Here is a 25,099-nt window from a genome sequence, read left to right on the forward strand (position 1 = left end):
AATACAGATGGTTCTGGGTTGCTGGGCAAGACAGACAGCAGCAGCCCTGTATCCGGACAACTCCCACTGCAGGTGGAACGGCATTGTTTGCCAGAAATGTGTATTGTTGAGGGCAGAGGTACGGTCTAGGGCTATTTTCATTTGCTAATTCTGAGGCAGCAGAAGCCTTTATTGAAGATGCCAGAAGCAATTCCATACTATCTGTCCTATGTCAGCAAATAGGAAGAGATGTGTTCCCTAATTTGCTCAACAATTACTGAGCCCCGTCTGTATGCCACCAACTGTGAATATAGCAACTAGCAGAGAAAACCTACCCTGCCTCCGTGGAGCCTGAAGTCTGGGATATGTGTATGACATTACGCTTCAACTTCCGAGTTAAAGTAACACAATGAAATGTGTTACACCGCCAGTTAAAGAGCGATCACAACATCTATTCCAGGATTTCTTGACAGGGACTCTATGAAGGTATAAGTAACATGTATTTATTAAACCTATTATGTTTGGTTAATTTGTGTATTTTCAATATATATTTTTAAGATTTTATTTATTTTTAGAGAGAGGGGAGAAAGAGAGGGAGAAAAACATCAACGTGTGGTTGCCTCTTATGGACTCCCTACTGGGAACCTGGCCTGCAAGCCAGGCATGCGCCCTGACTGGGAATTAAACGGGTGACCCTTGGGTTTGCAGGCTCATGCTCAACCCACTAGGCCACACCAGCCAAGGCTATTTTCAATATATTTATTCCTTGCTTTTTAGTGTATTCTCGTTACATAATTTCTATTAATTCAAGGTCTGTATGAGATATACACTTTTTCACATAAAAACGATCACATTTAGCACACTATGTGACACTTAAAAAGAAAAATAAATGACTAAAGCTGTCAATTTTGGGACATAATCATTTAACTATGGTGGCAGGCTAGACCCAAGGAGGGAATGTCCCATATGTCACTGAGCTACAGGGGTGGCTTTCCTGTCAGTCCCGAGACAAGATCAAAATCCTGACATCTAGTGGTGAGTATAGAAACAACCAAGAATACAATTAAAAGTATACCACAACACCAGAGAAAATAATTTATTTTTAATGTTTCCAAAGTTCTTAGCACTTTCATAGCATGCATGAGTTAAATGTATATAATAGAAGGAAGGAACTGCACAATTTTTTGAAGAGCCTTTGTCCAATTCTAATGTTTTGACATCTATTGATAAACATGTCCGTGGGACATTTTCTTTCCTCATATAACTTTAAATCTGAAGAATAAAAGTGTTGCAGACCTCTATAATTTATACAGGATTATCCGAGTTCTATAATCTTCTCTGAGCAGAACACTTACATGTCAAGAATACATGAAGCCTTGAAAGATGCTTTAAATTTGTTGAGGTTTTTTATTAAAGCTAGCTTTTATTATATAAAATAAATGCTCTCTTAAAACCACAGACTTACACATAGAGATGGCCTTGCTCTTTTTTTTTTTTTTTTTTTAAGACATGAAAGTGGAGGACTGGGAGAGGGTGAGTGACTCACCTGGGTCCGGCACCCAATTACAGGCCGATGACCCAGCCTAGTCTGTGGTCTCCAGGCCTCAGCCCCCTTTCCAACCCTCCACGGCCTGCTAACCTCTTTGAAAGATTTCCATTCAAAAGTATAAATAGTTCACATACAGCAAGTACACACAAACTTCATGTGCATGGGTGCTTCCTAAAACACTGAATGAATCACATTTTTGGAAGTCAAACAAAACGACACATTTTAGGCACGCTTTCTGTTTACAGGAAATCTGAAGTGAACTTCCTCTGTCCCAAAATGACCCAATTTATTTGTCTGATAAACCGGGTTACAGGCAGTACAGCAGGCACACTTGTGACGGGAAGATCTTTTCAAATATGAGGTAGGGTCCACACAGTGATTTTTCAAAACTCTACACAGAGCTCTTCCCAAAGTAGAGCAGGTACATCGCCTTTGGACAAGCAATCCACCCATCTCTGTGCTGCCCTGGGCGGTCCTCCTTGACAAGGCAAACACCAGAAAAATCAGACAGCAACGTGATGCAAAGACAGGCCTCCGCTTGCAAATGAGATGGAGGTTTCCGATTTGGCTTTTGTTTTGGACAATGATGTGCATTTTAGTTTTAGCTTCTGAATGTGTACAACCACACAATGGGCTGGAGAGTGAACATTGTGGATATTACAGACAGTGGAAAGGAACCAACTCAATTTTTAACTCTACAATTCATCATTCATAAAAGAAATCTTTTTTCATGGAAAATGTCTTAAGTGTAGTAAAATACATTAAAAAAACATACTTTATGAAACTTCTTAGGAAGTTCAAATGACATCATTAAAAGTAAAACAGACCTGCTGACTTGTAAGTGGTTTAAAATAAAAATTTTCCTGGAATTTTCATCGATGACACGTGCCATCACTGTGGAAACTGTCATGGCTATTAAAAACTACAGAATGGTTTTCAGATGAACGTCTAGAGAAAATTAAAACAAAAATAGATCTGGTAAATCTAAATATTCAATAATTCAAAAAATATAAATCTGGAATTCCTGGCACCAAGTTTAAAAAAATGTTAGAATCCACGACAAGATCATTTTCTTTTGGGCACATTTTAAACAGCTTTGACTTTTATAAAAATACAATATCCTACCAAGGGCACAAATACTTTTTTTAAAGTGTAATTACAATATAATTTAGTGGAGTGTGATAGCTGCTGGTGTTCACCTGAAATCACAAATTAACAGCGTGCTCTGCAGTCCTGCAAACAGGCTCTCCATGCTTATCCATCACTGTCTGAATCGTGCAGAAACCTCCCAAAGCAACAGGTATGCAACCCATCTGCACACATCCCCGAGCAGCTGTCTTCTGAGGATCTCCTCACAGTGTGCAAATTCAGCCACCGTTTTCTTTAAGCAGAGATGACTGGTCAAGGATGACTTCTGAAATCAGTGACATGTGTGCACAGAAATTGACCAAAATGTCTCCTTGCAGGTTGCAGTTCATTTCGCAATCCTAAGCCATTTTCATTTTCTGCCTAGAAAGGGCTGTGTTTACCGCCTGTGACTACTGGTCGTGCGTATTCCACGAAATCATCTATAAGAACAGGCCACGCTCCTAAAGAAAAACAAACAGATATATTAAAAAACAATTTACATTTTAAAGCAATATTTTTTTTAATTTAAAGCACTTTTTTTCCCCATAATCCAACACTTAGAGTTCAAAAACTCAAATGATGTTTAGTTTCTACAGCCTGTGCTTTGCTTGACTGCTGAAGTTACTGATTCCTTCTGCTCGAGCCTGACCAGGGCCGGCGGATAGTGGTGTGTGCGTGCAGGTGCAGTCCTCTCTGAAGACGATGGCACATGGGGTCAGCTGGCCCATGTGTTCCCACTGCAGCCTCAGCCCTCACCGCTACACTAGGCAGTCAGGACCCTGGTAGAGGACCTTTGCCCTCTCCGGTGAGACGCAGCCACTTTCCTCCACTAGGGGCGCTGTTTTCTCCCTGAGCTGTGTCCCTCCCCAAAGTGGCCCAATTCAAGTGGCTCTCGATACTCATCTCAATAGGGCATGATACCCTAAATGCCCATGACACTCACACACCACCCTGGGGCCAGCCATACACTCAATCCTTTACATTTCGGCTCCTTTTTATGCAAGCGTGCCTTGTCTCACCCACTGTAGCTAAAGCTCCTGAAAGTGGGGCTTCTGTCTGAAGTAACTATTCATGTACTTGGTCAGTGCACTGACCAGCTGCCCACTCTGTGCTAGGGAGGGTGTGGAGTGCTGAGGACACAGACACTTACACTGCCGGCTAACCCCAGAGTGCTGAGTGCTGTTGCTAAAGAGCCTTCACCTTCTAGAACAAAGAAGAGTGATGAGGAGGATGGCCCAGAGGAAGCCACTCCTAACTGGGCACCAAGGACACTGGCAGTGGGTAGGGGTCTGGAGAGTGAACGTTCCTTTCTGAATGTAGCAAAGCGCCCACTGCACAGCAGGTGATCAAATGTTCCCTGAATGAGCGTCCTGAACTATTTGGCAGTAAGGGCTACTAAACCTGTGATCACATTCAAGGGAGGAAATGCAAGCTGCCATCACCCTACAGGCTTGAACAGCCTAAAGACCTGAGGCATCGGGTGGGGTCAGGCACGTGCAGCAGCCTTTGCTGCTGTCTAGTTCTGTGGTCCTGCTATGAGGCTCTCTGCGCGTCCATTTTTAAAAAGCCTTAGTGTAGAGAATTGTCTTCTTGAGTTAAATAAATATGAGGCACTACTTTTCTTCTGTGGGGTTTATAAGACACAATGGAGTGATTACTATTATTATCATCATCACCTCCGTTTCACCAGTGTGGTCGAGCCAGGAGTCAGCTGGGTCCCATCTGACTCCAGGCTCTGTCACCAACTGTCCCACACTCCAGGCCCATCTGACCCAGGGTCTGTGTCACTATCACTGTCCTGTGCGCCGGGGGCAGGAAAAGTCAGCACATGCATCAGCACTGCTGGCACTCATCTGAAGGACTACGGCTTCGACTTCTCGTACCTTCTTCGTCATAGTTAGACATATCGTCTGCAATCATATTTCCAAAATCTAGCAGGAGGTTCCAAGTGTCCCTTGGGATTGACCTTTTGTGATGTTCCTAATACATAAGAGAAAAAACCACCAGATTTAAGATAGAGACGTAACTCTCAGGTGTTCTAGAGATCTAGTTATTTCAATACACAACTTGATGAGAAATAAATATCATAAGAAAAAATTTAAAAGCTAAAAATACTGCTTTGGATCAATGTTAAGAGCTATACAGTGCCAATGTACAAATATAGAAAGAAAGTTTATTTGAAAACAAAACATGTAAAATACAAAAATTATAAACTCCCATTTCAGTCAAATACAAGGGCAGCATTTTAAATTTAATTACCTAATCCCAAACCAATTTCAGAAACAATGCAAGGCAATAGACAAGTTGTATTTTGATCTATTCATTTTTCTATATACCATGTAGTTTTTGCAGTATACTGGGACGATTTGCTATAAACATCTGTTCTTCAATATTTCAGATATAGCAAAAATATGGAGAATATAACAGCTCTGTTCTGTTGTTCACCATCCAGCTGCAGAGGCAAACCTGTAACACCCCAACCTCCTTCTCCTCCTGCTCTTTCCTCTCACAGGGGAACTCATCTTCCTCATTAGCATATTTCATTCTCATGCCTGTCCTTATACACAGTACATGTATACATACATGTTCACAAACAACTTAGAAGCTTGTCTCACATTTAAAAACATTTGTGTAACTACTACCAAGTCTTATGCAGTCTGCTGTGACTTGGTTTTGTTCCATTCAACACTGTTTGACATGTGTCCAGCCTAACGAGTGTGAATCCAGGTTGACTCATTTTCATTCTCTGTGGCTGTACACCACTGTGTTTATACTCTGAGTTTCTCTCCCCTCTGCTGCTGATGGACACAGGTGGTTGCTGTTTCAGTGATGCAAGAACGCTGTCATTGAGCATGCATGTGCAGGTTCTCTGGGGAATGCCTGCAAGGGAGGTTACTGGCCACGAAAATAGTAAGTGGTGAAACAGGAGACATGACCTGTTGTGGCTAAGTTGAATGGAGGCATTATCGTGCTTCTTCAAGGAGGGCCTTAAAAGACAGCTGTTCTCAGTGAAGGGGCTCATCCTTGGTCAGGTGAGGGCTGCTCTCTCATTCATGGATTGAACCGACAAGGGAGAGCTGGGCATAACTGATGTCACAATGGTCTACTTTTGGGTCAGGATGTATTCTTGTACTGCATGCACTTCAAAGAGCCCACAGTTACCCTGGCTTCCTTCACTTCATGCTACAAGGAGCTGCTTAACAAAGCAGGCCCAGCATGACAGGAACGTCTGCCTGCAGCACAGATGAACTCTCTCCTTAAGGGCCAGCTATGCCCTCCTTTCCTTCTAGACACCACAAAACACATTTTAAATGGTACCAGACTATGAACCCACATGCCATAAAAGGGTCCCACTGGACAACGATGCAATCCATCTTCTGAAACCCCAGCCTAGAAGGAGCCACTTTTGAGGTCTCTCTGTCTGAAACTCAAGAGTCTGCGGTGCTCTAGGTGGCAAAACTGTGTGGCAACTTGTTGGCTACCTGGTGATCTCTGCATAGGACTTTCATTCACCACCGCGCCCATGTGAAATACTTTGGTTAGATAAGATGTACAGCCGAATAACCTGCTGACTGCCCTTCACCCTGGGCACACACAGCGAGAAGCAGGAGGGCACTTACCAATAAAAAAGTGTTCCAAAGATCTAAAAATTTAAACCTTCCAGATAATACTAAATTCCAATATGCAACGGCCATTTCTAAATCTGGCAAAAAGAGAAAAAGAGCAGTTAATAAATCCCAACTTCTTCACAAGAAAATATCATTTCTTAGCACACTTGTATTCACTTAAAAAAATTCAGCATTCTTATTATGATGCTTAATCCTTACAGAAGTGTTCCTGAAATTACATGTAATCTAATTTTATAACTCTGGGCAAATGTCTTCAAAAAGGGATTTGTGTATTGTTATAAGAAGAACATGTAAATAATTATTCCCTAATGAATGATTTTTGAAGACTCTCATTCTCATATATATGGGCTCTCTTTAAACCTGAACCAACCTGGATACTATTAATGCGCATTATTTATTTATTTATTTAAAATTTTATTTATTTTTTAGATTTTATTTATCTTTAGAAGGGAAGGGAAAGAGAGAGGGAGAGAAATATCAATATATGGTTGCTTCTCATGTGCCCGCTGCTGGGAACTGGCCCCTGCTGGGAGCTGGCTTGTAACCCAGGCATGTGCCCTGACTGGGAATCGAACCGTGCACGATCCTTTCGTTCGCAGGCCTGTGCTCAATCCACTGAGCTACGCCAGCCAGGGCCCCACATAATTTATTTTTTGAAAGGTAGGCCAACGTGCTTTCTCAGTGATAAACTACAAGTTAAAACAACTTGTTTAGAAAGAAAGTGACATACTGATTTTCAAATACACTTGCCTTGCTGCTGTAAAAATGAAAACAGACTGAGTCCAGAGTAAATCATACAAGGTTTATAAGGGCTTTGAACTTCTCAAGGCATAGTCAAGGCATACGCTGATGTAAGGATAGTTAAAAAATGAGACAGTTATTAATCAAAGTCAATGTCCTTTTTTTCCTCTCCGCTGGAAGGTAGTGATTGTTTCACTCCTTCTATACAGACCTACGTTGTAGGGCTCAGTGTTAAGATGGTGTCTCAATGTAATATGAGTCCTGAGTGGTAGGGCTGTGTTAGAATACTGTCCCCAATCCATATTGGAATACTGAGATTCAGTCTCTGCATACCAGAAATTTAATATCTATTTCTTTTCATGTGCTTGACATAAAAAGTACATAAAGAGGCTGAGAAGTTTACTTTTTTAAGTTGACAACCTTTAATGTTGCATAATGCTCACTACTTTTATTTATTTATTTTTTAAAGATTTTATTTATTTATCTTTAGAGGGGAAGGGAAGGAGAGAGGGAGAGAAACACCAATGTACGCTTGCCTCTCGTGCGTCCCCTGCTGGGAACTGGCCTGCAACCCAGGCGTGTGCCCTGACTGGGAATTGAACTGCAGTCCCTTGGTTTGTAGGCCCGCACTCAATCCACTGAGCTACACCAGCTAGGGCTTCACTACTTTTAGATAGTAAAAGAACAGTTATAATGAAATAATTTCCTAATTATATGTTTATGTATGTATGTCAGATAAACTAATGTGAAAAGCATAAGAAAAATATTAAACTAACAGATTATTTTAAATGCAAAATACTGAAAGATTTTCACCTAAATCTTGTTTGGTCCCACCTGGACAAAAATTATTAAAGTTATAGCTCTAACCTGAGATCTCCAGGGTCAATCATTATTAAAATTGGATAACCAAAAGAGATGTTTGAATAACGACCAACTTTGGATAAAATGCCTACATTCCCAATGTGTTTAAAGTTCACTATAGACTTTCTCAGCCTTAAATATCCTGGAGTCTTAATCAGAAGAAAGAAATGGTCAGGAAGTTCCAAAGAACCAACAGCATGGAAAGGCTCGCTGAACCCTACCTACGGGACCCGCAGTCCAATGCTAAGACCATTAGTCTTGTCCTGCTAAGCCTACATCTTTACCACTTAGGAAGAATGTTAATTGAAATCTACACTCAATTCATCTAAAGGATGAAAAGTCTCACACTGAGAAATGGAGGTAAACCTGGGAAGGAAAGAAAAAATGTTTCATGGCAGACAGTTAATCTAGTTACTTTTGGATGAGTTTGGTCCTAGAAATCTATAAAGTTCCTGATTTGTATGCTTTTTTAATTGTATATTTTCCATTACCATATATCCCCCTATCCCCTCTGCTACCTCCACCCACCCTCCCTTCCCCACAACTACCACATTGTTGTCCACATCCATGAGTCCTCTTTTGTTTTTGTTTGATCCCTCCACCCCCTAAACCCGCCTCCAGAGCTGTCAGCCTGCTCTCTCTCTCTGAGTCTGGCTCTGTTCTGCTTGTTAGTTCAGTTTGTTCATTAGATCCCACGTATCAGTGAAATCATATAGTATTTGTCTTTCTCTGACCGGCTTTTTCACTTAGCATAATGTTCTTCAGGTCCATACGTGCTGTTGCAAAGAGTAAGATTTTCTTGTTTTATGGGTGAGTAGTAGTACATAGTACATAGTACATTATGTAAATGTACCATAGTTGTGTTATCCACTCATCTACCGATGAACACTTGGGCTGCTTCCAAATCTTGGCTATTGTGAATAACACTGCAATGAGCATAGGGGTGCTTATATTCTTTTGAATTAGTGTTTTGGGCTTCTTCAGATAAATTCCCAGAAGTAAAATTGCTAGGTCATACAGCTGTTGCATTTTTAATTTTTTGAGGTATCTCCATACTGATTTCCACAGTGGCTGCAGCAATCTCCATTCCCACCAACGGCACAAAAGTGTTCCTCTTTCTCCACATCCTCACCTGCCCTTGTTGTTTGTTGATTTATTGATGACAGCCATTCTGACAGGTGTGAGATGGTATCTCACTGTGGTTTTATTTTGCATTTCCTTGATGACTAGTGACGTTGAGCATCTTTTCATATGTCTATTGGCCATCTGTATGTCCTCTTTAGAGAAGTTTCTATTTGGGTCTTTTGCCCATTTTTTTAATGGGGCTTTATTTATATTATTTTATTTTTTAATATTTTTTATTAATTATGCCATTACAATTGTTCCATTTCCCCCCTTCATTCCCCTCCACCCTGCACTCCCCCTCCTCCCACATTCCCCCCTTTAGTTCATGTCCATGTGTTATAGGTTCTTTAGCTTCTACATTTCCCACACTACTCTTGCCCTCCCCCTGTCTTATTTTATCCCCACTGTCTACGCTACTTATTGTCTGTACCTTCTCCCGCCTTCTCCTCTTCCCACTCCTCTGTTGCTAACCCTCCATGTGATCTCCATTTCTGTGGCTCCGCTCCTGATCTAGCTGTCCTCTTAGTTTTCTTTTGTTTTAGGTGTGGCTGTTAACAACTGTGAGTTTGTTGTCCTCTCACTGTTCATATTTTTTAACTCCTTTTTCTTAGATAAGTCCCTTTAGCATTTCACATGATAAGGCTTTGGCGATGATGAACTCCTTTAACTTGACTTTATCTGGGAAGCACTTTATCTGCCCTTCCATTCTGAATGAAAGCTTTGCTGGATAAAGCAATCTTGGATGTAGGTCTTTGGATCTCATGACTTGGAATACTTCTTTCCAGCCCCTTCTTGCCTGTAAGGTCTCTTTTGAGAAATCAGCTGATAGTCTGATGGGAACTCCTTTGTAGGTGACTGTCCCCTTATCTCTTGCTGCTTCAAGGATTCTCTCCTTCATTTTCATCTTGGCTAATGTAATTACGATGTGCCTTGCTGTGTTCCTCCTTGGGTCCACCTTCTTTGGGACTCTCTGAGCTTCCTGGATTTCCTGGAAGTCTATTTCCTTTGCCAGACTGGGGAAGTTCTCCTTTACTTTTTGTTCAAATAAGTTTTCCACTTGTTGCTCTTCCTCTTCCCCTCCTGGTACCCCTATAATTTGGATGTTGGAACATTTATTAAAGATGTCCTGGAGGTTCCTAAGCCTCTCCTCATTTTTTTGAATTCTTATTTCTTCATTCTTTTCTGTTTGGTTGTTTCTTTCTTCCTTCTGGTCCATTCCATAGATTTGAGTACCAGTTTTCATCACTATTGGTTTCCTGTGCATTTGTCACTTAGTTTAGCCTTCATTTTTTCATCTAATTTGCGACCAAAATCAACCACTTCGGTGAGCATCCAGATCCCCAGTGTTTAGAACTGTGCATCTGATAGGTTGGCTATCTCTTGGTTGCTTAAAAGTATTGGCTCTGGGGCTTTGATTTGTTCAGCTTGAGCCATATTTTGGTCTGTTCCCACCTGTTACGTATGAGGGGCAGAGCCTCAGGTGTTTACCAGGAGGGTTAACCCAGTTGCTGGATTGTGCTGCTGTATTGGGGGCAGGGTCAGAGGGGGAGCAATGGTGCTTTTTCCACTCTCTCTCAGATTTTGGTCCCCTTGCCACTCCCACAAGCAAATTAGGCCCTTCTGGTGCTGGTTCCCATGTGGGTGGGCTTGTGTATGTTTTAGGACCCTGTGAGTCTCTCCAACGGACTCTCCTGTGAGGCTGGTAGTCTCTGCCGGTACCTAATCCCCGAAAGTTTTTTCAATTGGTGCTTTTAGGCTTTATTTCCTGGTGATGGGGCCCTGGGTTGCACGATTTGTCTCACTGCCCCTTTTTTGTCTGGTTTATCTGCGTGCAAATGTGTGTCCCAGGTCAGCCAACTGCCTTACGCCCTCACTGGGTTTGCTCGTTTCATCCCCACACCCAGCTGGGTCTGCGAACCACAGCCTCCTCCTGCTGAGACCCCTCTCCACCTGCAGTCAACTCCGCCCCTCTTACTGGTCTGGATGAATGGTTAGTTGTTGTTGGACTTCGGTACAGTTCTATTTTCTGTCCTGGTTGTGTTTCTGTTTCTAAATCTTTGTTGTCCTTAAATTTGGTTGTACAAGGAAGTACAACCAAATTTCCAGTATTTCCACCTATGCCTCCATTTTGGCCAAAAGTCCCTTTGTCCATTTTTACACTGGATTTTTTTTTTGTATTGAGTTTTTTAAGTTCTTTATAAGTTTTGGATATTAACCCCTTATCAGATGTATTGGTGAATTTGTCCCATTCCATGGTCATCTTATAACTTTGTTGATGTTTTCCTTTGCTGTGCAAAAACTTCTTAGTTTGATGTAGTCCCATTTGTTTACTTTTTCTTTTGTTTCCCTTGACTGAGGAGATATAACACAAAAAAAATTGCTATGAGAAATGTCCAAGATTTTACTGTGTTTTCTTCTATGATTTTTATGGTTTCAAGTCTTAACATTTAAGTCTTTAATCCATTTTTATTTCGCTCTTGTGTGTGGTGTAAGAAAGCAGTCCTGTTTCATTTTTCTGTACATATTCTGTCCAATCTTTATAACACCATTTATTGATAAACTATCTTTATCCCATTGTATGTACTTGCTTCCTCTGTTAGATATTAATTGACTATAAAGTTATGGGTATATTTCTGGGCTTTCTCTTCTGTTCCATTGATCTATATATCTGTTTGGGTTTTTTTATTTTGCTAGTGCTGTTTTGATTTTTATGGCCTTATAGTATATTTTGATATTAGGTAGCGTGCTTCCTTCAACTTTGTTCTTTCTCAAGATTGCTGTTGCTATTCGGGATCTTTTGTGGTTCCATATCAATTTTTGAAATATTTATTCTGGACCTGTGAAATATGACATTGGAATCTTGATAGGAATTGAATTGAATCTATAGGATGCTTTGGGTAGTTTTAATGATGTTAATTATTTCTACCCATGAACATGGTATACATTTCCACTTACTTATATCTTTTTCATTTTCTTTCCCCAGTGTCTTATAATTTTCTGAGTACAGGTCTTTGACATTCTTGGTTAAACTTATTCCTCAATATTTGATTCTTTTTGCAAATGGAATTGTTTTCTTAATTTCCTTTTTTGACAGTTCATTATTGGCATATAAAAATGCAACTGATTTCTGGATATTAATTTTGTGTCCTGCTATTTTACACAATTCATTGACTAGTTCTAGTAGTTCCTGGGTGGAATCTTTAGGGTTCTTTATGTACAGTATCATGTCATCTGCAAATAATGACACCTTCTTCCTTTCCAATTTGAATACATTTTATTTCTTCTACTTGTTGATTGCTGTGGCTAAAACTTCCAGTATTATGTTTAATAAGAGAGGTAAAAGTGGACATCCCTGTATTGCTCCCAATCTTAAGTGGAACACTTATAGTTGTTGCCCATGGAGTATGATGCTGGTAGTGTGTTTGTCATATATAGCCTTAATATGGTGAGGTATGTACCCACTTTGCTGAGAGGTTTTATCATAATTGGTGCTGAATTTTATCAGAATGCTTTTTCTGCATCTATTGATGTGATAATGTGTTTTTTATCTTTCATTTGTTTATGTGGTGTATCACATCTATCGATTTGTGAATGTTGTACTAACCTTGCATCCCCAGAACAAATCCCACTTGATCATGGAGTATTACCTTTTTGATGTATTACTGTTTGGTTTGCTAATATTTTATTGAGGACTTTACAATCTATGTTCATCCGGCATATTGGCCTATAATTTTCTTTCTTTTTTTAGTAGTGTCTTTATCTGGATTTGGAATTAGGAAAATGTTGGCCTCATAAAATGAGCTTGGGAGTCTTCCCTCCTCTTGAATGTTTTGCAATTGTTTGAGGAGATGTGTCAGTTTTTCTTGGAATGTTTGGTAAAATTCAACTGTGAAGCCATCGGATCCAGGGTTTTTGTTTGCTGAGAGTTTTTTTATTGCTGCTTCAGTTTCACTAGGTGTAATCTGTCTATTCAGATTCTCTTATTCTCCTTGATTTAGTTTCTAGGAATTTATCCATTTCATGCAGGTTGTCCCATTTGTTGGCATATACTTGTTGTTCTTCCTCTTTCATTTCTGATTTTATTTATTTGGGTCGTGCATCTTTTTTTCTTGATGAGTCTGGTTAAAGATTTGTCAATCTTGTTTATCTTTTCAAAACCAGCTCTTGGATTCATCAATCTTTTGTCTCTCTTTTTTAGACAATATTTCATTTATGTCTACTCTGATCTTTATTATTCCCTTCCTTCTATTCACTTTTGGCTTTGTTTGTTGTTCTTTTTCAAGTTACTTTAAGTGTAAAATGAAATTGCTTGTTTGAGCTTTTTCTTGCTTCCTGAGGTAGGCCTGTAATGCTATGAATTTCCCTGTTAGGATTGCTTTCTCTGTGTCCCACAGATTTTGGGTTGCTGTGTTCTAATTTTCACTTGTTTCAAGGTATCTTTTGATTTCTTTCTTGACCTCATTGTTAATCCATTCATTGTTTAATTGCATGTTATTTAGCTTCCATGCCTTTGTGTATTTTTCAGTTTTCTTCTTTTGATTGATTTCTAGCTTCATAGCATTGTGGTTAGAGAAGATGCTTGATATGATTTCAATCTTCATAAATTTATTGAGACCTACTTGTGTCCTAACATGTGGTCTGTCCTAGAAAGCATTCCATGTGCACTTGGAAAGAAGGTATATTCTGTTGCTTTGAGGTGAAATGCTCTGATATCAATTAAACCCATTTGCTCTAGTGTATCATTTAAGGCTGCTGTCTCCTTGTTGATTTTCTGCCTGGAAAATCTATCCATTGAAGTCAATGGGGTGTTAACATCCCCTACTCTGACTGTACTTCTGTCGATCTCTCCCTTTATGCCCATCAAGCTTGGCTTTACATACTTAGGTGCTCATGAACAGACACAGACACACATAGACACACAAACATGAAGGAAATGAAGAATAAACTCTAGAAACCCTTTCCTTGATTCCTCTTTTCCACTGATGTCCATGCTTTTTTTAGAAACTATAGGAAGACTTGTATCAATCTCCTTAATTTATACTTAATCTTTCAGAATACAGACTGGGTAATATACTTTGGAAACCATAAAATGTATTGTTCTATTTTAGATGTGTAGTCTTGCTTTCTTAAAAAAAAAATCCCTCAAATCCTCCTAAAATAGAGAATACACTGTACTTGAACTGTTTGAATAATATAATCATTTCCAGAAGAGGTTACTGTTTTAATACAATTCCATATTCAATATGAAATACAATATGAAACTTAATACCAAATGAAATTCTCCAAATTTCTCTTATAAAGCAAAAAAACAAAATTGGTAACTGTTCTAATTCTCTGGTGGGTAATTTTGATTTTGGTATATCTTATTTAAGTACCTATAGACAGAAAATAAATACAAAGATAAAGGAATTACAGGATAAATTTCACACTTTTTTGCTTCCCGATGCTAAGGAAAATTTACTTAAATAGAGGCTAAACATATTAGTTTAAATATTGTAAAATGTTTCAAAATACTCTTTACCAAGTTACTTAATTTCTTTAAAATATTCATGGAGAAAGAAAATACATTTTAAAATTTTAAATATGGTAATTAATTTAGACTTTAATTTACAATCTCATAAATTACCATGGAATTCATAATGTATGTCGAACGTGGTAACTTGAAATGGAACTGATACTATAGGGTTTCCAGGACTGGGCCTTAAGAGACATGCAGCTCCTACACACCCTACCCATGAAATATGCAGCTTCCACATCAGGAGCCCTTTCAGCCCGAGGCCACCACGCTGTAAGAAAGCCCAGGGGAGCCATGTGGAGGAGCGCAGAGGCATCAGACCCTCTCACAAGTCCTCTGCTGGGCATTTCAACCTCATCCAGCCGACCACTGAAAATCCACTGAGCATCTGAACTAACACAACGTGGAACAGAAGGACTACGACACTGAGGCCTGCCCGAATCCTGACCCAAAAGACCATGCGCTGTAAAACAATGATTACTGTTTGAAGCCACTAAGTTTTCAGGTACTTTGTTATGCAGCAACTACCAACCAAATCAGTGGGTCTGGGGTATGACCTGAGAAATCTGCAATTTGGGCAAGTTCCCAGGTGACGCAGATGTGCTGGTCTGAGCCCTCACTCTGCAAGGACCCACTGTAAGTCATAACTTAAAAAAAGTTCTTGAATGCTTTTCCACTTCTGGCCAGTTAGCTTAGCATTATAAGATAAAAATTCTTGAAAACAATACCTGCACATGAAAGTTAAATGAAATGCTAACCCTTTTTGAACATTTTTATTTCAACATTAAAGGAAAGGAATCCCACAGATTGTAAACTATATCAATAAGTGTAAAAATTATTTCTGACAGAAGCTTAATCATTGTACATTACATTGAATATATTAAGGTCACAGAATAAACAGCCAGAAGGAATACTGTATTCTCATTTACTGAAATTTCAAGGTGCTGTTTCCTGGTAACCATTTAACAACAATAAAGAATAACTGCTGTTATATTAAAATTTGGATAAGACTAATTATCCCTTTAAAAATGAAGCTAAAAGCCCTGGCTGGTGTAGCTCAGTGGATTGAGCATGGGCCTGCGAACCAGACGATCGCAGTTTGATACCCAGTCAGGGCATATACCTGGGTTGCAGGCCAGTTTCCTGCAGGGGCCAGTTCCCAGCAGGGGAGGCACAAGAAGCAACCATACATTGATGTTTCTCTTCCTCTCTCCTTCCCTTCCCCTCTAAGGATAAATAAATAAAATATATTAAAAAATGAAGCTAAATAAGGCTCTAAGAATTAAAGTGCTCAAAAGTAAAACATTACTTAAATTTTCCTTTTGAAGTATAATAATAATTATATTTGTACCTGAATTAGCCAAATATTATGAAAGCATGGAAGGTAATACTTTTTGTTCAGGTGAGTGTTAATTAGAAATAATATGGAAATGGTGAGAAGTGGTTTTTGTTTTTTTTTTAAAGGCAGCATAAGAAGAAATAATAACCGTGGCAGAAGGGACCACCTGTTGGGAACACGGCACTTGTCCTTGACGAACGGGCAAGTCTCAGTGCGGATGTCCCAGGGATGCGGAATGAGAGCAGCCCGAACCTCCTTCAGTGCTGCTGTTGTGCTGTTTGTTAGTTTCTAGAACACTGATGATTGTTACTGGGTATTCGAAGTCCAAACTAAAATAGGCTTTAATTTTTAATGACTGTTTTGCTTCAGCCTCTTAGGAAGGAATAGAATGGAGGGAAGAAGATAAGAAGTAAGAGTTTTAGTCCCAAAAGTTAAAAATCAGCTGATAAAAGAACACTTTTCTGCACACCTATCAGGATGACTATTATTTAAAAAAACATAAACAAAACCAGAAAATAACATGTGTTGACGAGATTGTGGATAAATTGGAGCCTTGTGCAATTTACAGTCCCTGTTGGTGGGGACGTAAAATCTAATGCCGTAGAAAATAATATGGTGGTTTCTTAAAAAAACAAAAACAAAATCATAGAATTACCATACGACCCCGCAATTCCACTTCTGGGCAGTTACCCAAAAGAACCGAAAAGCTGGGACTCCAGCAGAGACTCATGCACCCGTGTTCTCAGCAGCACTGTCCACCACAGACAAAGGGTGGAAGCAACCCAGATGCCCATGGATGGGGGACAAATAGGCAAAGTGTGGCAATACACACAGTAGAATATTATTCAGCCTTCAAAAGAAAGGAAATCTGACATGCTACAACATGAATGAAGCTTGAGGAAAATGTGTTAAATGAAATAATGAGTAATGAAAGGACAAAGGCTGTATGACCTCACTGATGTGAGTTACCTAGTCAAATTCAATGAGACAGGAAAAATGGGGAGTCTTTATTTAACGGGGCAAAGTTTTAGTCTAGCAAAATGAAAGAGTTCTACAGACGGATGGTAGCAATGGTTGGACAACAATGGGCCACTGAGCTAGCTGTACACTTAAAAACAGTGAAAATGGTAAAAAGAAAAGAAAGAACTAATGAATAGTCTTGGAGAAAAAGACTGTTCTTGATGATTCTAGAACAAGCAGATACATGCCTTGGCCCTTCCTTTCTATCCTTTGACAAGCAATCGATGAAAACTTAACACTCAAAGGCACATGGACGGGTCCTGGAAAGGTGGTGGAACAGGTAGTTTAGTTTTTAGATTTCTCTGGATCTTCACATGAAAACAAATAATGCAACTAGAGAGCAAGTCCTAAAGTCAAAGGCAACAGTGACAGCAAAATCAGGTGAGAAGGCATCATCATGAACTGAAACTATGGGTAGGAGAGGATGGACCACCAGCAGCCACAAGAGCTATGTAATGAGGGAGGGGGTGAGTGGGGCACGGCGTCTCAGATGGGTATGACCACGGGGCACCCCAGAGTGGCCAGCAGGCATTCACTGCAAAGCCTGGCCAGGATGAGATGAGGACAGCTGCATTGGGCCGTCTCTGTGACCAATGAGAGGAGGGTTCAGGGACCTGCCACCAGGGCTGCAGGAGCTGAGGCACCCTGGATCCCACGAACTCAGAACTGACCTACCAAGGCGCCTCTAGACAGGGCGGCACTAATAGAGAGGTGGTTGGGAGTGCACGGGTTAAACAGGGGAGAACAGCAGACAGGAAAAGAGATAAAAGTGGGTGAGAGGGATAGAGCCAGAAAACCTTAGAAAGCAAACTTCACATTATTGTACACAACACGCACATGCATATATACATGTATACATGCACGGAGACACAAACACATACAGGCACACAGGCACATGCCACACACATGCAGCACTGTGTGCACATGTATGTGTGTACACACATGTCCCAGAGGAGAGAGCTCTGTGAAGTGAGAATGCTGCCCTGAACCATCCTCCTCCTGAAAGCCCAGGAAAGTGAATTCACATGAACGGAGCCAGAGAAAAGCACTGAGGTCGGACCCCTTGTAACTCCATCCCAAAAAAAAAGATCCTACAACCAGAACATCATCCCTAGAAAATGAGCACATGCAGGAAACATGCCAGTACAGATAAAAATTGTGACCTCCCATTTCAAAACAAGATAAAAGACATTAAGAAATGACACAAAACATGAAAGAACACGTATCATAATTAGAAAAACTCAGAAACCAGGGAACAAAACTCAAGAATAAGAAATACAAAAAAATCATTTCAGAAATACCTAAACTAAAAGAAATGCAAGGGCAAATAAACTCAACAGACAATGGCATAAGAGAAAGAGAGGTGAAAAAGGGGGACAGTTTTTAATCTAAAACAAAGTAAACTCGAAAAGGGTTTGAGAGGAAGTGACTGCTGGGCTCAACTGTCACGCCGAAGTACCAGAGCTCATATATTTCATACATTTTTCTTAGTCTTCCCAAAATAATTAAAACAAAATACTTCTTACACTGTTAAATAAACCAGGGGTTGGCAACCGAAGAGCTGCTACCTCAAGATGGAAGGTACCACAGCACAGCCTAGGACAAGGCTAAGCTTCTGGCACTTCCTATGCTTCCCACGCGCCCATACCCCTCTCGTGTGTGGGGAGCGCCCCTCCCTCAGAGGGGTTCCTGCACACCTTGGATGCTGACCTGCTTCAGTGGCAGTGACTAAGTCCTTGCTGTACTGGAAATGATGGTTAAGATACGCTTCCTCCTACCCTTTGCGACAGCATGGATGGAACTGGAGAGCATTATGCTAAGCGAAAGAAGCCAGGTGTTGAAAGACAAATACCATATGATCTCACCTTTAATGGGAATCTAAACAATAAAATAAACAAATAAGCAAAATACAACCAAAGACACTGAAATAGAGAACAGGCTGACAGTGACTAGAGGGGAGAGGGGAGGGAATTTCAGGAAAAAAGGGGAAGAGTTTACAGGAACAAGCATAAAGGACACATGGACAAAAACTGGGGGGGGGTGGAAATGGGAGGGAGGTGGGGAGGGCTGGGTGGGTGGGCTGGGATGGGAATAAAAGATAGAAAACTGTACTTGAACAACAATTAAAATAAAATTAAAAAAATAAAAATAAAGTCATTTTCCTTCACAAATTAGAAAATAAAAGGTATGCCTCCTTCAGGCATTGATAAGATTCCTGAAGATGACTCAGTCTTCACAGTTGAAAAGAATGGAGCTACAATAGATCAGATCCAAAAAATAAAGCTGAGGTTGAAGGTGTCATCAGGTAGCTGGGACTACGGAGTGCAAAGGGAGTTATTTTTAGGTGGGGGCAAAACAGGGAAGTCAGGAGTTGAACTTGGGACCTGGTCTCCTGATTATCCATTTCGTCACCGTGAGAACAAAGTTCATAGGCTGATGTCTTCATACTAGCACCACATAAAAAGCAAGACAATGCTCTTAACAACTCACTGCTATTGTTACTCTGACCAAAGTCACGCCGTCTCCTAACTAGACTGACACTGGCCTTGAAATCTGGCTTATCACTGGGCCTGACCACCAGGTGACACATGCTAGTCAGGATACACTGCAGCTCACCCACCAGGTGACCAGGTGACACGCCCTCTGCCAGGACAAGCTGCAGCCGCTCTCAGAGAGTAAGAAAGCCTTTTCCGCCCCCGTGCTGGAGTGAGTGGCACAGCCCATCACTTCCCTCTGGCTCCAACTCTGATATAACCGGATGAAGCAACATGCAGGAGGAGACCACTGTGCTTTTTTTGACAATGTTTGTTGCTCTAAAAACTGAGATGAAGTCATCTGTACTAAAACAGAACTGTGAACATTTTAAGAGTTTTAAAATTGTAACGTATTTTGCTCATTTAATATATATATGCATGGTATAAAACAAGTAAATTAAAATCAAATCATATAAGATACAAGATGTGGGTAGAATGGGACATACCCTGGCACAGAGACTACTTAAAGGGGAATCTTGGAGTGATCCGAGAATGTGAGGGGACAGGTGACATAATGGGCCAAACTCAGAGGAGAAAGCCCTAGACGGCAGGCAGTGCCAAGGCAAGCAGCGACCAGAGGGGATGGATGGGCCAAGACAGACCTGAGCCTACTTTGCCCATCCAAGCTCTCCCCACAGGGCCTGACGGTGGGACTCGCGCTGCGCCACTGTCCTCCTGCACCCCAGACTCCAGCGTACCCAGGCCCTGGTTTCCGCCCAGCACACGCCCGGCAGCCCACGAGGAGGTGTGAACACATGGGATGGTGAGCAAGGGCTCCAAACCCTGCGGTCACAGCCTGTGCTCCTTCCTCCAACACGGCCTTTTGTGCCTTGGCCTCGGTTTCCCTGTTTGTAAAGTGGGGTAAGGCCACATGTGAACCAGAAGAAGGCACCAGGCCGCCACATCGTACGTGCTTCACAAAGGCTGGTTCCCGCCTTTCTTTCCAGTAACAAGGTAGAAGGTAGAAGATAAAAGCCCCCACCTACAAACAGAAACCACACTGACTGCCAGTCCTGCATTTGCACATCTGAATGGCAGCGAAGATACAGAGGGAGACCTGTGTGTCCAGGGCCGAGGCAGCACCCCTGGGGTGACCGCTATCATTCCACTCCAGTTTTAACCTCGCCGTACGAGTTGTTTCTTTTTAAAATGTGCCAAGTATTTGAATTTTCCCAAGAGCACAGGACCACAAGTCCAACTCTCCACTCTGCACTAACAGAACCGGAATTCTCTGGAATTCTACTTTAACCAGGGCCTTGCTACCAATGCCTCAGAGCCTTGCCTCTTTGCAGTCCTTCCGGAAGCATCTGGCAAGCTCTTCTCTAGGTGACACCCTGCCGAGCCACAGAGAAGCCAGGGGCAAATCAGGGCTTGTGCCTGCAGTGGCCCCTCGGCCACCTTATCTCAGTCCGTTGACAACACGTTGGTCTCTGTGACGGGGTGAGAGCAGACGAAACTCAGCTTCTGCGTCTTCTCACTGCGCAGGCCCAGCCGTCACCCTGCTGCTGCCCTGGACCGCCCTTTCCTCCCACTCTGGGCACTTGGTTACGGAACAGATCCTCCACGGACATCAGGCCAAACAGGAAATCAATCCTTTTCTTCACAAACAAATGTGTCAGAACCACCTCTTCCATGGGTCCTACAAATACCTTTCATGACATCAGCTCTCTGACTGGTGACAAAGGGGGAATGTGCACAGCCCTGTGATGTCGGAAGCACCTTGCTGCTGCACCTTTACACCACGGACAGCCTCTGTTTGCTCACCCGCTTTCTTGAATGGGAAAAACTGCGCTCCTATTTCCCCAGTGATTCTCCCATGTCCACCTTCCGAAGTTTTAAAAGCAGATCCATTCAGGCAAGTTCCGCTCCTGAGGTGGCAGGTGCACGACCTGGGAGGTGGCATGCGGGCCGAGAAACCCCTTCACACAGTGGACCAGCCCCCAGAGAGGGAATCTGATGAGAGACTCATCACAGTGTAAGGCAGCAACAGAAAAAATGAACAGCCCACAGCACTGGAGAAAAACCCCCCTGCCATGGAAGTAGTAGACAGTGCTTAGGAAAAGATGGCTACCTGCCATCCCAGACTGAGGCAGAAGTGAGTGCTGCCCACCGCCCTGACGTAAGGACAGAGTTCCTGCTGCCCACCTCCCTGATGTAGGGACAGAGTTCCTGCTGCCCACCGCCCTGACGAAGGGACAGAGTGCCTGCTGCCCACCTCCCTGACGTAAGGACAGAGTTCCTGCTGCCCACCTCCCTGACGTAGGGACAGAGTGCCTGCTGCCCACCTCCCTGACGTAGGGACAGAGTGCCTGCTGCCCACCTCCCTGACGTAGGGACAGAGTTCCTGCTGTCTCAGTCTGTACCTGCCTTTGACCTGTTGCTGGGAGAAGGAAAGAAAGGAAGTGGGAAAGATGGAGGGAAGAGAATGCCTACTGCACACACACACCTGCGAACATGCAGGAGTGAAATCAGGGTCTGAATCCAGATGCCTGCTACGGATTTTTCTATCTGTGAATTTTCAAGCCCCTTTCAGGTTTCCTACCTAATTTTGGTCATCTTATAATATTGCTTTTATTTATAAGAACTTTTCTTCAAAATATACTTTCTAATATACCCATTTAATCCTTATAAAAAAGACAGTGTAAGCCCTCCTCCAAACTTGTAGATTTTAACACACTAAACATAAATCTGTTATATTAGGCAAGAAAATTTAGGTCAAAATTAATTTATTTTTACAAAGGGATAAGACAAAAATAAACTATATAGTACTTTGGGGCAAAACAAATGAAATAAGCAAAATAAAACCCTCATATCAACCAAAAATTCAAACTAAAATTTTAAGGTAAAAATTTTCCGAACGTACCACACACAGTAACACACAAGCCACATCACGACAAAATCACAGAGCTGACGGCAGCTCGGGCAGGCAACGGAGGCCCGGCAGGCTCAGCTCCCGGCAACCACAGTAACGCCGGTGTCACAGTGAAACGAGTCGCACAAACGTTTGGTTCTCCAGTGCATGTAAAATTCATGTTCACACTACACTAGAGTCTATTAAGTGTGCAACAGCACTACGTCTAAAAAAACAATATACGTACTTTAAAAATGCTAACTATCAGCTGAGCCTTCAGTGAGATGCAATCTTTTTGCTGGTGGAAGGTCTTGCATTGACGCTGATGAAAACACAGTATCTGTGAAGCACAATAAACGAGGTGTGCCTGTACTAAAGGAACCCAACGCATACCAGAACTGGTTTCCGCTAAGTTAACTTTAAACCTCCTGATCGGGACACGACTAACGCCGCCTGGTAATCTTAGCAACACCACCAGCGGGGTCACACACCCAGCGAGGACAAGCATGCCGGCTGCCAACATTAACTGTTGACCTCTCTAACTCATTAGTCAATTAGGTGTCAATATCAGAGTACAGACAACATTTGCAAATTTATTCACATTTTAAAATGTAGACATTTAACCCCAAATCTGAGAGTGGCACTGGTTGAGGTGTTCAAGCACACAGCACTACAAACTGTGGCACCTGCACAGGCAGCCACTTAGCAGACGGGAAACGGGGCACACAGAGGGGTCACAACAGTGGGCGGGACCCAGGGCTGGTTGGTCGCACCCACTCACAGTGTCGTAAGACGTGGCTTCTTGCAAGTTTGGATTTCATACTCACCTAAACCTTTTTGCCCAGGGTTCTTAGCAAAGGTAAAAGTAAACTGATAGAAATCCTTAAACTTCACGGTGTCCTTAAGCTCTTGTTCCAGCCTTGGCAGAAGCGCTTTCAGCTTTTCTGTGCTGTCGCACCTGTGACGAGAGACAGAGACAGTGCTTTGTCATGGGCAGCGGCCAGGCCTGCCGGGTCCCCAGCAGTTGGCAGCGCCTCTGCGATTCGGTGTGGCCGAGGCTTGGCTCTGAGGGGGCGGGTCAGTGGAATTCTCACGGGCCCCTTTTTCTGGCTAAAAAGCCTGAAATGCTCTAAAACTGGCTGGGGTGATGTCTGCACAGCTCTGTGAAGACACCTAAACCACTAATTTTTACACTGTAAATGGGTAAATGATGTGGTATGTGCATTATATCTTAATAAAGCTGTCATTAAAAGAAGAGAAAAATCAAAAGCCAAAATTGTTTGCCTTCCTCTGTGCGGTCTGGAATATGAACATGATTTAACTCTGTGGCTCCGATGAAACAGAGGCTGATGACCTGAGGTGACAGAGTGACAAGACCCTACTGCCTCAGTGACCTCACAGAACCGTGTTACTCTGCCAGCTGTACCCCTGTACTGTGCTGCGATGCAAAATGAACCTGTGGCCTTAAGCTACTGTATCTAGGGGTTTCTTCATTACAGTGGGTTAGATGTAAAATATCCAAGTATAATAAAACATAACTCTATTGTTTTTAAATTGAATTGTCCTTCAAAGTCAGTAACACTTAAAAATACCAAAAAGCCTCTGAAGCAGAATCTAGCTCTGGCTGGTGTGGTTCAGTGGACTGAGTGCCAGCCTTCCAACTGAAAGGTCGCCGGTTTGATTCCCAGTCAGGGCACATGTCTGGGCTGCCGGCCAGGTCTCCAGTTGGAGCTGTACAGGGGGTAACCCATTGACGCATCTCTACACATCAATGTTTCTCTCCCTCTCCTTCTCTAACCTTTACCCCCTCTCTAAAATTAATTAAGTAAAATCTTCTTTTAAAAAGCAGAATCTAGAAAAGTAAAATGAAATTTGTTGTTTTTATTTTGACTACACAGCAAGGAAGCGAACAAAAGCAACACCTCATTTATCCAGGCATCGAAGTAGAGCAGGGCTGAGGAGAGGCAATGGAGAAAGTCCTGGAGCGGCCAGAACCAACCGCAGACCAAGTCCATGAACATACCAAGAAGTACAAATGCACAACTTCCGGGGCTATCACACGAGCTCCTGAGTGCAGTCTACCCTGGGGAGTGGCCGCAGGCCCTGCCCCATCACGACCTCCTTCCTCCATGTGGTCACTTCCTTGCCCTTCTTTATGCCTCCCTCACTCCAGTTGGCCCTAGTTGACAGTGTGAGTTAGTTACTCCTGTTTCTGAAGTTTAAAAAACTTTTTAAAAGATTTTATTTATTTATTTTTAGATAGAGAGGAAAGAAAGGAGAAAGAGAGGGAGAGAGACATCAATGTGTGGTTGCCTCTTGTGTGCCCACTACTGGGGACCTGGCCCACAGCCCAGGCGTGTGCCCTAACCGGGAATTGAACCAGTGACCCTTTGTTTTCCAAGCTGATGCTCAATCCACTGAGCCACACCAGCCAGGGCTGTTTCTGAACTTTTTGAATGGGAACTTAGGATGTGTATTATTAGTGTCTGGCTTTCTGTGCCAACATTATGTCTGTGAGGTTCATTTATGTTGATATGTGTGCTGTGGTTGGTTCATTTTCATTGCTGTATAACATTCCATTCTGGTCATCTTTTCTAATTTATATATTCTACTGATGAGAAGTATTTTGGCTGTTCCTAGTTTTCTGGTTACAAAGAATGATGTTAAAAATGTTTCTGTACATGTATCCTGGCATACACATGCATGTGTTATGTTAGACACACCCAAGAGTAGAACACCTGGGTAACAGGGGCCAAGCACCTTCAGTTTAGTAAGTAGCATCAAACAGTCTTCCCATGTCCCACTTCACATCCCACTCACTAGCCTAG

The 25,099-nt window shown here is 42.0% G+C and overlaps 1 protein-coding gene across 7 annotated transcripts in view; it reads right to left on the minus strand.

Moving 5' to 3' along the window:
- Positions 1-1,066: 1,066 nt before the first annotated feature.
- Positions 1,067-25,099, minus strand: part of DCUN1D2 (defective in cullin neddylation 1 domain containing 2) — a 38,566-nt gene continuing 14,533 nt past the window's right edge. For 6 of the 7 annotated variants that reach the window (XM_037042078.1, XM_037042080.1, XM_037042081.1 and 3 more), the window contains 4 exons: positions 23,099-23,229; positions 6,277-6,359; positions 4,540-4,636; positions 1,067-3,117 (listed from right to left, as the gene is read on the minus strand). In XM_037042078.1, coding sequence (XP_036897973.1) covers positions 3,038-3,117; positions 4,540-4,636; positions 6,277-6,359; positions 23,099-23,229 — 391 coding nt within the window. In that variant the 3' untranslated portion in view covers positions 1,067-3,037. Of the gene's footprint in view, positions 3,118-4,539; positions 4,637-6,276; positions 6,360-22,028; positions 22,612-23,098; positions 23,230-25,099 lie in introns of those variants that run through there. The other variant, XM_037042079.1, reaches the window with a different exon arrangement.

The sequence above is a fragment of the Sturnira hondurensis genome, unplaced genomic scaffold (genome assembly GCF_014824575.4).
Source record: "Sturnira hondurensis isolate 20B ecotype Veracruz unplaced genomic scaffold, ASM1482457v3 Scaffold0003681, whole genome shotgun sequence".
Classification (NCBI taxonomy): domain Eukaryota; kingdom Metazoa; phylum Chordata; class Mammalia; order Chiroptera; family Phyllostomidae; genus Sturnira; species Sturnira hondurensis.